Source organism: Athene noctua, chromosome 2 (genome assembly GCF_965140245.1).
Source record: "Athene noctua chromosome 2, bAthNoc1.hap1.1, whole genome shotgun sequence".
In the NCBI taxonomy this organism is placed as follows: Eukaryota; Metazoa; Chordata; class Aves; order Strigiformes; family Strigidae; genus Athene; species Athene noctua.
This window is the reverse complement of record NC_134038.1, coordinates 164845632-164858231: the sequence shown is the minus strand read 5'-3', so window position 1 is coordinate 164858231 and position 12600 is coordinate 164845632. Positions and strand designations below refer to the sequence as shown.

At 47.1% G+C, this 12600-nt stretch overlaps 1 protein-coding gene across 1 annotated transcript in view; it reads left to right on the top strand.

Moving 5' to 3' along the window:
* Positions 1–5622: 5622 nt before the first annotated feature.
* The window catches only part of PDE1C (phosphodiesterase 1C), a 391546-nt gene continuing 384568 nt past the window's right edge, over positions 5623–12600 (top strand). Inside the window, exon 1 of the mRNA XM_074900987.1 lies at positions 5623–5818. Coding sequence (XP_074757088.1) covers positions 5623–5818 — 196 coding nt within the window. The remainder of the gene's footprint in view (positions 5819–12600) is intronic.

Below are 12600 nucleotides of genomic sequence, written 5' to 3'. Positions count from 1 at the left end.
TAAGTAATTTTTTTAATCCTATGTTCAGTTTCAAAGCTGTTGTGAGTGTGAAGCTGTGTGTATGCCATAATGCAGTGTGTGTAGTAAGTTGAAATGAATGTTTCGTAACACCGCGAGAACCAAATGACACCTGGCATGGCATTATAATTTACCCCAAAACCGTGGCAGGAAACGTTTACCAGGAAGTAGCTGTAACAGAAATCGACGATACTGCCAAATCACCTGTTTTCTTCACAAGTGAAGATGCAGATTTTCAGAAGGACGTAGCTAAGTGAAGCCTGTACACAAGGAAGAATCTGTTATTGAACACAAAGGAACTAATATTAAACTGAAGTCAAGTTTTTACAGGAAAACTCACTACGTTTATTCTTGAAGTTTCAGATTGCAAAAAAAAAGGGGAAGTATTTGTCACATTAAGTCAACGGGCCTTTTCTTAGGGGTGTACTGAAAGAGCACGAGCTTTTTGCTCCAGGGTTAAATTATCAGTTTATACAAAAACAGGGGCAGCTTTAAAAGGGAAATCCTTCATTGTTTCCTGCTGAAGTCATCAGTACTGTTAAGCCTTGTAAATAGTTGAAATTTACATCGAATTTAAAGCTAATAGTTTCCTCTTGCAAAGATTTAACTGTACCTTGGGGAAAAGTTGCTTCCCTTTGAGATTAAAAGAGAATTGCTCCTGCAGAGAACAGCTCTAATAGAAACGTCTCTGCCCTCTGTGCTGGCTGCAGGGCCGGTGGTAACCTAAAGAAAAGCAAACAAATTCAGTGAGTTTTTCTCTACAGACCAAAATGATGTGAGAGAATAATTTTACAAGAATGACATTTCTCAGTTACCTGTCTCTTGTTAAACATTTAGCAGAAAGTAAGCAATTGTTCTCTGATAAATTCTGATTGTCCTCTGCACTTCCAAGTGGGATTCAGGGTGAAAACTGTCTGGTTCTGGGACCTTGGTCAGAGCTGTGAGTGTGAAGCTCTTTGGGCAGAGCTGTTATCACTTTGTCTGTGCACCTGCCTAACAAATGAGAAATGACACTGTACTTGCTACTGATTTTTTTATGATGTTTCTTTTCTCCATCTTTCTCTTTGCTTTTCTCACATGCTGGAGTCTCCCAGAGGACGGGATGGTGTCATGAGCACGCAGGCACAACATATCCCCTTCGGTTCAGACAACTGGCATGTGTTTCTTGGGCTGCTGCCTACAAACATCATTTCGCTATGGCAGCAGTCCCAAGTGACAAAGTGGGTGGGTTTGTTGGTTTAATTCAACCTCTCTTGCATTGCTGCTTTCCCCACCCCATCCCCCATCAAGCTTATATGAAAAATCAAGTAACAGGGCAGTCCTGAAAGGGAAATGTGAGTTTTAAGGCACAGGGAACTGTTACTTAGTCTGCACTCCAGTATGCCAGGAAAGAGGTTTGTGCCAAGCAACTGCTAAACCATCTTTGTATGATTGTTGTTTAGTATGGTAATAAGGGATGAACCAAAATTTCTGTGGCCTGTTCATACTGGATAGGCATTATTTGGTGCATATATGTAGCTAATACCTACTTCAGTGAATTGTTCTAGCTTGCAAGTACAGAATTTCAAATTACTCAATGCTGGACACTGTAAATATTTGGAGAAATTAGTGCTGAAATTCTAAACTTGCAGAAGAGAGCCACCACCTTGAAATTTTTCCTTCCTTCAAAGGAAAGGCATCCACTAATACTACCAGTGCTGCTTAATTATGGTATTTTGTTTTTATATCATGGTGTAAGATTAGGACTGTATTTCAGTTTTTCACAGATATTTCACAGTTCATGAAGAATGGAAAGCTCAGGAGAAAGTACAAAAGCTTTATTTTAAAATAGGACTTAACTGTAACAAAGCAGTAGGAAAACATCCAATGACAAAACTATTTTTGCAATATAACTTTGTTCCTCTTTAGTCATTTATCTCTCTTCTGCCAGTCCTTCAAAACCTTCCAAGCATTTTGTCTACTCTCTGTGTGTTGGTTTGTGTGTTCTTGGTCTAAAATTACATGTGCAGAACAGAGTTGTTTTGTCTTATTTGAAGCTCATGCAGCTAAATGTGTAAACGAGTATCTCAGCTCTAAAAGCTACAATATGGACAGTTCATTTTATTAGCAAAGATTTATTATTTAACCTAGATGGCTTATGAGCCGTCATGATTATGAGTCTCTCACGAGTATAATATACATCTAGGTAACAGCTCACAGCTATTTGTGCTAGAGGAAATGAGGGTTCATTGTTAACATTTGAGATCACCATTGCTTCTGAATTTAATGCAATTGTAATAGCACGCACATGAATGAGATGTTGCAGGACAACAGGCTGGCAGAATACATACATGGTAGGTTACAACCTCCTGCTTTAGAAACTTAAGAGTCAGACTGAAGTATCAGAAAACGTCTTTTTAAAAATCCTGTTAGTTATCTAACCCTGCTTGTTTGCATAAGTGACTAGAGACTTTTTTTTTTTTTTTTTTTCCAAAATACCCCAGAACTGTCTCAGCTTGTTTTGCGTGTCTAAATGTTACTCCTGCTGAGTAGTGAGTGAGTCCTGCTGCCTTCTCGTGGCATCACAGTGAAGGTGTCTGGGCATAAGGGAAATGAGAAATGGTTGTGTAGAGAGGGGAACAGGGGCTTGGAGCACAGCCTCGGAAGCTCCTGGAAAAGGACTCCTTAAACTACCCAGACCTTAAAAATTCCTGAGTTCAACTGTTTTTTACTAATTTTAGTAAATTCCAACTTTGGAAATGGAATTAACTTTTCACTCTGCAACTTGTTTTACAGTACATGGGGGAAGGCTAACAGTGGACTAAAACCCAGGTATTTTTTTTTAAAACCTCTTCAACAGCAGTAAGTAAATGTTCTAAATAAATGTATTTCGGTTGCTGAGAGTGTAAATGTTTGTTGTCTTTCAAATCAGCCAGACCTGCCAAAGGCTAGAAGACAATTGAAACAGTTTTCAGTGTAAATTAAATTAAAAGCAAATCCATGTAAACAGACTGCATTTGCTGAAAAACTTAGAATAGTTCATTGCATAACTTGTCAGTGTTAAAAGGCTGCAAGCTGTAAGGTGGGAGTGCAACAAAGATGTCCAGTCCAGGGAAATAGTGCAGTCGAGAGATTTTGTTTCTGTCGAATGGTGTAGTTGGAGGTTTGCTGCTGAGCCTCGAGGTTGGTAATGGAGGAGGGGGTGGAAAAGGATTAGCCTAAGGGTGGAAGATGGGGTTTCTGTTCTCGGGAAGAGGGAAGAGCAGCCGATGGAGCACAAATGCCAAGGCCCTGCCCACCCTGGGTTGCAGACCTGGCTTTGCTGCTTGAAAGCCTGTTCCGTCAAACGCAGCCCCTATACCCTGTGTACTGGGTATGTTGGAGTACTTCTCCACGGAGCTGCAATCGGTCGGGCTGCTGGTGGAGCAGAATGTGAGTGAGCTTTCTTCTCCCCCCCTCCTTAGTCTTCCTCCCCCACCCTTGTTCTTTGGTTGCTGAGCAGTGCTGTTCTTCCTGTTTTTGTACCGGGGACGGGCTTTGGTGTTGCTTCTCTGCTGATCCTGCTCTGTCTGCCTCCACCACGGGTGAAATGTCATCACTCCTGACAGAAAGCTTGTCACCTGGCCCAGGGAAAGGGTGTCCGTTTGCCACCCGCATCTCTCCTCTGCTGGTAAATGATTGTGCACTTGGGCAGGGCACTGGCAGCTGGCTTGAACTCCTGAACCCTTGTTTCTCGGGACTGGAATTGAGAGGCTGATGCCTGATGAGAAATAAGTTAATGCTGCAGCCTTCCCCACAGTGGAGAGGAGGTTTTGTCACCTATTCCTCCAGATCTTTTCACAGAATTTCCATTAGCTTTGCATCTTTGAGCATTTCACCCTTTTAGATTCTGACAGATCTGGTGAGGAGTTAACAAATGATGAGGAAGCCAGTGATCCTATAAGCCTTGTTTTCCTTCTAGCTGAAATACAGCAACAGAAGATCATGTCAGGCAGAGCCAGAAGGAGAACTCAGGTCTTGTGTTGTGGCTGATTCCCATTTCAGTCACTCTGCATTTCAGAAAAAGAATAGGCTGCTATCTGATAGCTGCTCCTGCCATTACCTTGGCGTCGTGACTGTGAGGCACCTTTTAGCTGGTGATTCCCCAAAACCAAGTATTTGTCCTGTAACCCCTTAAAATGTGAGATGGCCCAGCTCAGGAACAAGTTGTATGTTGTTCTCCAGTCTGTGTGTGCGGGGCCTGTGCAGTAGGTGCCTGTAGCTGTCTGAGGGGACTGTATGGAAAGTCGGTATTTGGAGCTTGCTGGGGATGCTGTGAGGAGAAAACCCATGCGTGGGGTCCTATGGTTAAAGATGGAATTACAATGCCTGTGTGCGATTTGCCCGGCAAGTTTTTTCTCATTTTGTGCCTGTAATAATTTTGCAGTGCTGTACATCGTCAATACTTTTACTCCTTCAATTTGAAGTATTATCCTTTTAAAAATGCATAAGTAAATGAAACAGATTTTCCCTTACCACACGCCACAGTAGTGAGCAAAAGGGGGAGGTGGGGTTGTTCTAGAAGAGAGGCCAGTACTTTCTTTCCCATCCCATCCTCTCATCCTTCCCCATCAAGCAACACCTGCAGAGAGCAAGAAATGTTCTCTGCCTGAGGCACTACTTTGTGTCTGCCCTGCCACGAGAGTCAGGAAGAAAATACAGGTAGAGACACGGAGACAAAACAGAATTGACCCTTTGCAGAGGGTTCCCAGGAACAGGCTGCACGTGCCCTTCCTTTCTTGCTTTCCAGGGTGGCAGCGGTACAGTTCTCGTCCAGAAAAGGCAGACCGCCTTCGTAAAGGCGATTCCCGCTCCCAGTTTATTACGTCAGCGTTGGGTTGCTTTGGGATGTCACCGTACGAGTGCCACGTGGGGAGCGTGCCGGTGGCAGTCAGCGCTGCGGAGCAGGACTGCTCGGGGAAGGGGGGGGGGGGGGCTGCTTTCCAGGCACAAAAGAGGAGTGGGATAAGGAGCTGCAGCCATTTGTCTTCCCTTCATGACAGAACTGCAGCTGGTTGTCGCTCCAGTGGTGCTCATGGGTGTGGCTGAAGGGTTACGTGAAGAACCAGAGGCAATGCGCTCCGGGAGGCGTCTCTCTGTTCTGCTGTCCTTTAACCGCCTCGGGAAACGTGTGTCTCAGTCCTGCCTCGTCAGGGGCCTGAAGTGCCCTTGCCCCTGGCGGTGCCCCGGTGATGAAGTTTCGTGATGCCCATTTTACAGACGGGAACTCAAAGTCCGCTTTGAGAGCGGCGTGCGGCTCCTGCGCGACCGCTGTAGCCGGTGACGGCACCTGCAGCGTCCTGCGCGGTTCTGCGCCGTCAGTCGGTGATGCTGTAGCGGTCAGCGCCGCAGAGTCACCGGCGGGTTGTGGCCCGGAGACCACCTCGAGCGTGCGTGTGAACCCCGGCCCGGGGGTCGGCTCTGCCGGGCGGGGCGGGGCGGGGCGGGGGGGGCAGCGTCGTCCCTGCGAGGCGGGGCCCCCGCAGGGGGCTGGGCCGTGCCAGCCCCGGGGCTTTTCTGCCGGGGGGGCCGGGGGGGCGGCGGTGCGGCCGCTGCCCGCGCAGAGGCGGGCGGGGCGCGGCGGCCATGGGCTCCGTCGCCTCAGCCCTGGGCCGGCCGCGGCGCGCCCCGGTGCGGGGCGGACCCGAGGCGCCCCCCGCAGCCCGCCGGCCCCGCCGCGCCCTGGAGCTCCGCCGGGCGGAGGAGGAGGAGGAGGAGGAGGGGGCGCAGAAGGCGCGCGGCCCGGCGGAGCCCCCCGCGCCCCTCCGCGGCCCCGGCGCCCGTGAGTGTCTGTGGGGCGGGGGCGCGGGAGGACGCGGAACCGCCGGGGCGAGGCGGGTCGGGGCCGGGGGGACGGCGGGTGGCCGGGAGCGGCACGAAGCCTTTGGGGGTCCCCGGGCACAGCGTTAGGGCGAGGGGGGGGCTCGGTGGGTGCGAGGAGCTTCTCCCCGGGGTGGCGGCTGCCGGCGGGCGCGGCGGCGGGGCTCAGGCTGACTCCGGTGTCTGGTCTCGCCGTGCGTGTCCGCGCAAAACTTTTCCCGTTGCCGTCCCCCGGTTCCAAAGCAGCGCGCCACGCTTGTGGGGTGGCTTCGAACGAGCGGTGTGGTTGGGTCAGCCAGAGGCATAGAAGTCCGGGGACTGCATCGGTAGAAAATCTTCAGTGCGTTGCAGAAGAAGTCAGGGATGTCGTCTCGTGTGAAAGCAGTTACAGGCTCAGGGAAATGAATAACCCCCTCTGGACGCTGCTTTAGCATCCCCCTTCTCTTGTCCGTGCGCCTCCAGTGCCGGGCGGGGGGTTTCACGGGGCTTGTCGCTTCATCGCTCACTCCTGCTGTGGCCGCTCTTCAGACCCCGCTCAGCATCATTTGAAACCGGGGGTCGAACAGAGCTTAAGGGCACAGTCTAACCGAATGCAGCAAAGTGTGGCTCCTCACCTTTAAATGCAGGGTCTCTCGTGAGAAGGCCGACCGTGGTGGCCTTTTCATTTGCACCATTCCTCCTTTCTTCCTATTTTAATATCTCCTGCTCACGGCGTTCTGTGAGTTGGAGCAACTTTTGTTTTATGTCCCATCAGTTTTTATAAGTGACTGACCCATCAGTTTTTTCACTTCAGGTCCTGCAGTTATGTCTTCAGTGCGATGCGCTCAGTACGTGATCAGCCTTATAATGCCAATATCACAAATTCTGCAGAAATTCAGAAGAATACGGTCAGATGCTGAGGCGTTGTCATCCCTTGAAACAGATGTGATGGTAGTGGCTGATGCCAGTAATTTGCCATTAGGATCTCTCCAGTTATGCTTTCTAACTTTTTGCTCTACAGGAGAAAAGAGTACGCACAATGGAATATGCTGTCTACTGGGTCTAAGTTTCTTCTTTACACCTGGTCAGGATGCTCTTTACCTGGAGTTTGAGTTAAAGGAATTAAATTCGCATTTGAGAGCATTCGGCAGCTTTTTTTTCTTTTTTCCTCTGAGTGGTTCATAGCTGGTAGACTTCAAAGACTTTAAAATTCTTGCTAAAGGGCATGACTAGTGTTGTAGTCGTTTCAGTTAAGCGTTATTACTGTGCTAAACCTCGAGGCAGTGGTCCTCTGCTGCTACTTCCAAATGAGTATTTAAGTTTACAGGGTGTTTGGTGTTGCTTAGCCACACATTCTAGATCTAAATATTTCCCAGGATGGTTGTTCTCAGCCATATCACCCTTTCTTCTGTTGCAGCCCTTCGAAGTATTCTTTAAGGGATTGTTCTTGCTTGTGCTGGGAACATACACAAATATTAGCTAAGCAGTGTCAGATGCAATAGGAGATAGATTTCCTCACACTGTAACCCATAGAACTACACTTAGGAATGATGCCTTAGACTGCATGCGAAATTAAACAGTTGTGATAACGTGTTTTGAGATTGATTCAGTTTCACTGAAGGAGACTTTGGTCAGGAACTCTTTGACTTGACTGGGTTTTGCTTGCATCCAGCTTAATGGCTCAGTTTTAGCCTGGGTTTGAATCACCATCAGGGCAGAGGTGCAGTGCTCTTATGGGAGTTCCTGGGGACACCATTCCTCAAGGGACTTCCCTGGTAGTTTCCTGAGCTCAGGGGAGCAAGAGTACAGGGATGGTGGGAAATTAAATCTGCTATTTTGCATGGTTCCCATCACACTTGTCAAAGAAAGGGCCCAGTACAACTCATCCTGAATTGACGCAAGTACCAGCATGTGGCCTTTCCACATAGGAACATTTTCATCCACTTAAGAGCAGAATGTATTTCAGCTACAGTCGGCAAAGTGGCTTCCAATAGTTTTATTGGTCTTAAGGCTTAGTCGTTAAGTCACAGTAGTATACCATTGCCTTATGATGTTTTGACTGCAGGAAGAGTAACTGTTTAAAGTGTGGTGTATGAGGCATAACAAACAACAGAAGGCATAACTTACCAAAACTTTAATTTGTCTGTAATGATTTTTTGATCATAAGGCATCAGACAGTAGAGCAAAAAGGTTTGTTCTGATAGACTGCACCAGTCAGTCTAAATCACAAGTCACCAGACACTTCTGATCACACAAGGTAAGTGTAGGAAAAGTCAAGCCCTCATTTATTAATTAATGCTAAGAATTTATAAATTAACTTCCATTCTTCCTCTTTTGAACTGCAGGATTTTTTTTACTGAAAAACTGATTCCTCTATCACTGCTAATGAGTGCTTGGCCTCCAGCTTTGCCCTGCTGGTTTCCCAGCTGTTTCTGTTAACTTGAACTCATGTCTTGGGTGTCTCTGGTGCCTTCAGAGCCCTTTCTCGGCCCTCGGTCAAGGACCTGAGAAGTCCACCCGAGGCAAGAGTGCTCTTTTCCATGGCTAGCATGCAAACAAACATCCCATGTTGTCTCCTAGCAACCTAACCATCCTTTATAGAGCCCTCAGATGTTAAAGTGCTCTTTCATGTTCAATCACAAATGTTACGTCTCCCACCTCCTCCATAAAACGATGAGAGCCCGACACATTATCTGTAATGAGTATGAAGGGCGAGAGGACTCGGTGAGCTGCTTTGTTCCTCTGCCCAGGTGCCAAACAGTCCCAGTCCTTTCCATCGGAGAGCACAGGCATTAGTGAGGATCTGGTTAGTCCCCTTCGTTGCATGCAGCGTGGGAGTGCATTCATGACAGACCTTTCTGCCAGGTTAAGAAAAGGGCTATGCAGAAATATTAGTATTCTTTGGAGTATATTATCTGTGGTTAGTCTGTGGTTGAAATGCGGTATATTTGTTCTGGATATGTTTTTGAAATTTTTTTTTAATCCGTAAAATATTTCATCTAATCTGTGGGACACATGATTAAACTGGAGTTGTGCGTACATACATTAGAACAATGGGCATCATTTCAAAGTTCTGAAGGGCAATTACAGGAAGGTAGGAGATAGATTTAATGTTACGTTTTCATCTATTGGACTCGGTGACACTATTTGTTAGCCGCATCATTATCTCTACCAGCTCAAGGAGTGGTTTACATCCTATACCACTGAGAAAACAGGAGAGGAGAGGAGAAATGGGTTGGAGGTGGCAGGACATTTTGAATTTTGGGGGATTTGAGCTACAAGCGTAAGCATAAAATCAATTTCCTAACATCAGTAAAAAATACTTAGAGGTTTTCATTTGACTTTTAGGGAAACAGCATTCTTTGAGTTGAGAACTTTGAAGCTCTTCCTTTGTTAACAGGCAACACTTGCTGTTCTTTCCATGCTGTGTTCTTTCAGTGGTCTCTGGTTTTGTCCGCTCCTCTACTGTCTCCATTCATGATGATTTTTCTAAGACAAGCAAAACTGTATCTCACAACAAATGCAAATCTACAGAAAGTATCTGACTTCTGGCAGTATGTGCATACAAAAATAATTTAAAAATACATCTATATTAATTACGTACTTATGGTGCCTCAGGGCTCTAGTGCTGGCTGTTTATGGAAAAAGGAATAATTTAGGAGGCTAAATTTGTATTAAACAAGTGAGATATATGTCTCTAAATTGGGCTCTTGGGGACCATTTCAGGGTAAGAGCATGCAGCACTGATAAAACTTGCTAATTACTGGTGAGCAATGTGATTACTGCTATGAAATAGGAAAGATCAGAATCTGGTCCATCTTAACTAGCAGAAAATGAGTAAACCTAGTAAAACGCTGATTTGATGTGAAGGCTTTTGCTAAATATGTGGCTGAGATATTGCTGTGAAAAACTAGATGGCTGACATTATTTCAAGGTGGTGATATTTGGCTCTCAGAGTAGTGGGGTCATGTTGCCAAAATGCTAAGAAGGGGTTTTCAGAAAACATGCCTGCTGCGATGGTGTTCCCACAGCCTTCTGGTCCAAAGCACAGACCTCTGATATTTCAGCTAATGGAGTAATTAACACAGCATGACAAGACCTTATTACCCTTTTGAGCATATAAGGTGCACACTGCCAGTAGTTTGTTAGATGAATAATTTATGTATGGAAACATATTTGACAAGTTTATAGAAGAGATAGCAGTGGTTAGCAGGAAGCTTGCATTTTATCTTGATGGTAAAAAAGGTTGTGGTTAGAATCGTAGTCTGAGAAAACACGTAGTCTAAAAGGCAGAATTTAAGTGGATTAGTTTTAGTTATTAGACTCTTCCAGTTCTTCCTAGTGCCTCATTTAAAAATCCCCTGATATTTATAATCCATGTGAATAAGAGTTATTTTTCTTGTAGTAACGACTGGGAATGAACAAGCAATGTTGAATACCTTCCAGCGGAAGAGATGGAAGTCATAGTCCAGGGGTTTTCAGGTCAGTGCTGCTTCTCTTGGGACAAAAAGTACTTGGCTAGGGAACTTCTCTCCCTTTCTGAAGACCTCTGGATTGGTCCTCATACTCTGAGGACCCTGAGACAGACCTTAAAATTTAGCAGTCGCAGTGCACAAACCCCTCTAAGGCACACCTCTGAGCAGGAATTGGACAAACCTGGGTGTTGTTGTTTCTTGTATCCCAGGCATGGGGATCTCACCTGTTGAGGTATTGTTCTGAATCACAGGGTGGTTGAGGCTGGAGGTTGCCTCTGGAGGTCATCCTGCCCAGCCACCCCTGCTCCAGCAGATCCCTCTAGAGCTGCCTGCCCACGACCATGTCCAGGCGGCTTTTGAATCCCTCCAAGGATGGAGGCTCCATAACCTCTCTGGGCAACCTGTGCTAGTGCTTGGTCACCCTCACAGTGAAAAACTGTTTCCTGATGTTCAGAGGGAACCTCCTGTGTTTCAGTGTGTGCACATTGCCCCTTCTCTTTCATGACACCACTGAAAAGGGCCTGCTCTGTCTTGTCTGCACCCTCCCTTCAGGTATTTATATACACTGACACGATCCCCCTGAGCCTTCTCCAGCCTGAACAGTCCCAGCTCTCTCAGCATTTCCTCATGTGAGATGCTGCTGTCCCTTAATCATCTTCATGGCCCTTTGCTGGAGTCTCTCTGTCCATGTCTCTCTTGTACTGGGGAGCTCAGAACTGGACTCAGCACTCCAGCTCTCACAGCACTCAACAGTGCTGAATAAAGGGGTAGGAGCATCTCCCTTGGCCTGCTGGCAGCACACCTCCTAACGCAGCCCAGGATACCGTTGGCCTTCTTTGCAGCAAGGATAATTGCTGGCTCATGTTCAGCTTGGTGTCCATCAGGGCCCGCAGGTCTTTTTCTGCAAAGCCACTTTCCAGCTGGGCAGCCCCAGGATATACTGGTGCACGGGGCTCTTCCTCCCCTGATGCAGTTACGGTCTATTAAATCACCAGCGCTTAGTGGGGAGATCCACTTTTCTCCAAGTGGATTAAGGAGATACAGTACTGGGTGACCAGGAACATTTTGTAAGATGAATGCAACTAGTCTTCCTGTTGTACCTTTCTGAGCAATGTTTAATCTGTACTTTAAAGGTATCTCACATTTTCTCAGCATGCAAAACTGACAGGCAGATTTCCCCCAGATGCTCCTGCAAGCTTGGTCAAAAACTATTCCCTGCTTAAGCTTTTCTTGGATGCTGACCTGCCTGTACTTTCTTTAGGAGTACCACTTTACATGTTGATGGTGAAGTGAGAGGGAATATGGGTCCTTCTCACAGTTCTGCAGCATCTCGAAATGAACTGGAGCTGCCTGGGCTTTTGATTTTAGTTCAGTGTCCAGTGCCTGTTGTATAGAGTTGCCTTCCTCACAGTTAAATGGGATTGTTTGTTCCATCTTTTAAAACTCTTTTTCTCGTCTGCTGGGAACCTTAGTGCCAAGAATTGCCCTGATCAGTCTCTCCTGAGGTCATTGCCCACGCTGCCCGCAGCCCAGGAGCTCCATTTAAGCTCAGCCTGGGGCTGTCCCTTCCTCCCTGAGCAGTGTTGGTCTTCATTGCTCCAGGCCCCCACAGGCTGGCTGTTTATCGGCTGTCTTATTACTGTGGGCCTGCCTGACTACCGTGGGACTCTGTGTGACCCTGGCTACAGTCCCTGGACAGGATCCTGACTCGACTTCCTGGCTCGGTATCAGATCTGTGCTGCCACCATGGGCTTGCCTGGTGATCTGGACTTGTAGCCACCTCTGGGGCTGCCCCACCGCCTTACTGGGGAGGTCAGGTAGGTCCTGTCAGCCCAGAGAGCCCTGTCCCGTGAGGAGCAGCCAGCTCTTGCTGGGCCTGGACTGGTAAGCAATCTTTCAGCCTGCTTCTCTGGAGCTGGGGAAAGCACTTTGGATCAGCCCTGGTGTGTCAATATGATGGCAGAAAGCTGTTGTTTTGGTGTCGATTTTGTTTGTTTGTTTGTTGGGGGGGGAAGTTGTTCGTTGTTATTTGTTTGAAATCATGTTTGGGAACTGAAGATCTCTAGTTCAGCAGAAAGATCTGAAAATAGCTGCATTATGAAACCTAATAAAAGTATTAGTGTCACCTTACTTGGAGAGGTTGGAGCCTGGGGCAAACACTGTTTGAAGGGAAGTCTGCCTTTCGAGCCTTGAGAGGCTTAAGCTGGCTCTGTATGCAGTAGCAAATCCAGGACCAAGTGTGCTTGACTAGCTGCCTTAGGCTGGAGTGATTACCCTGGGAAGTGTGTTA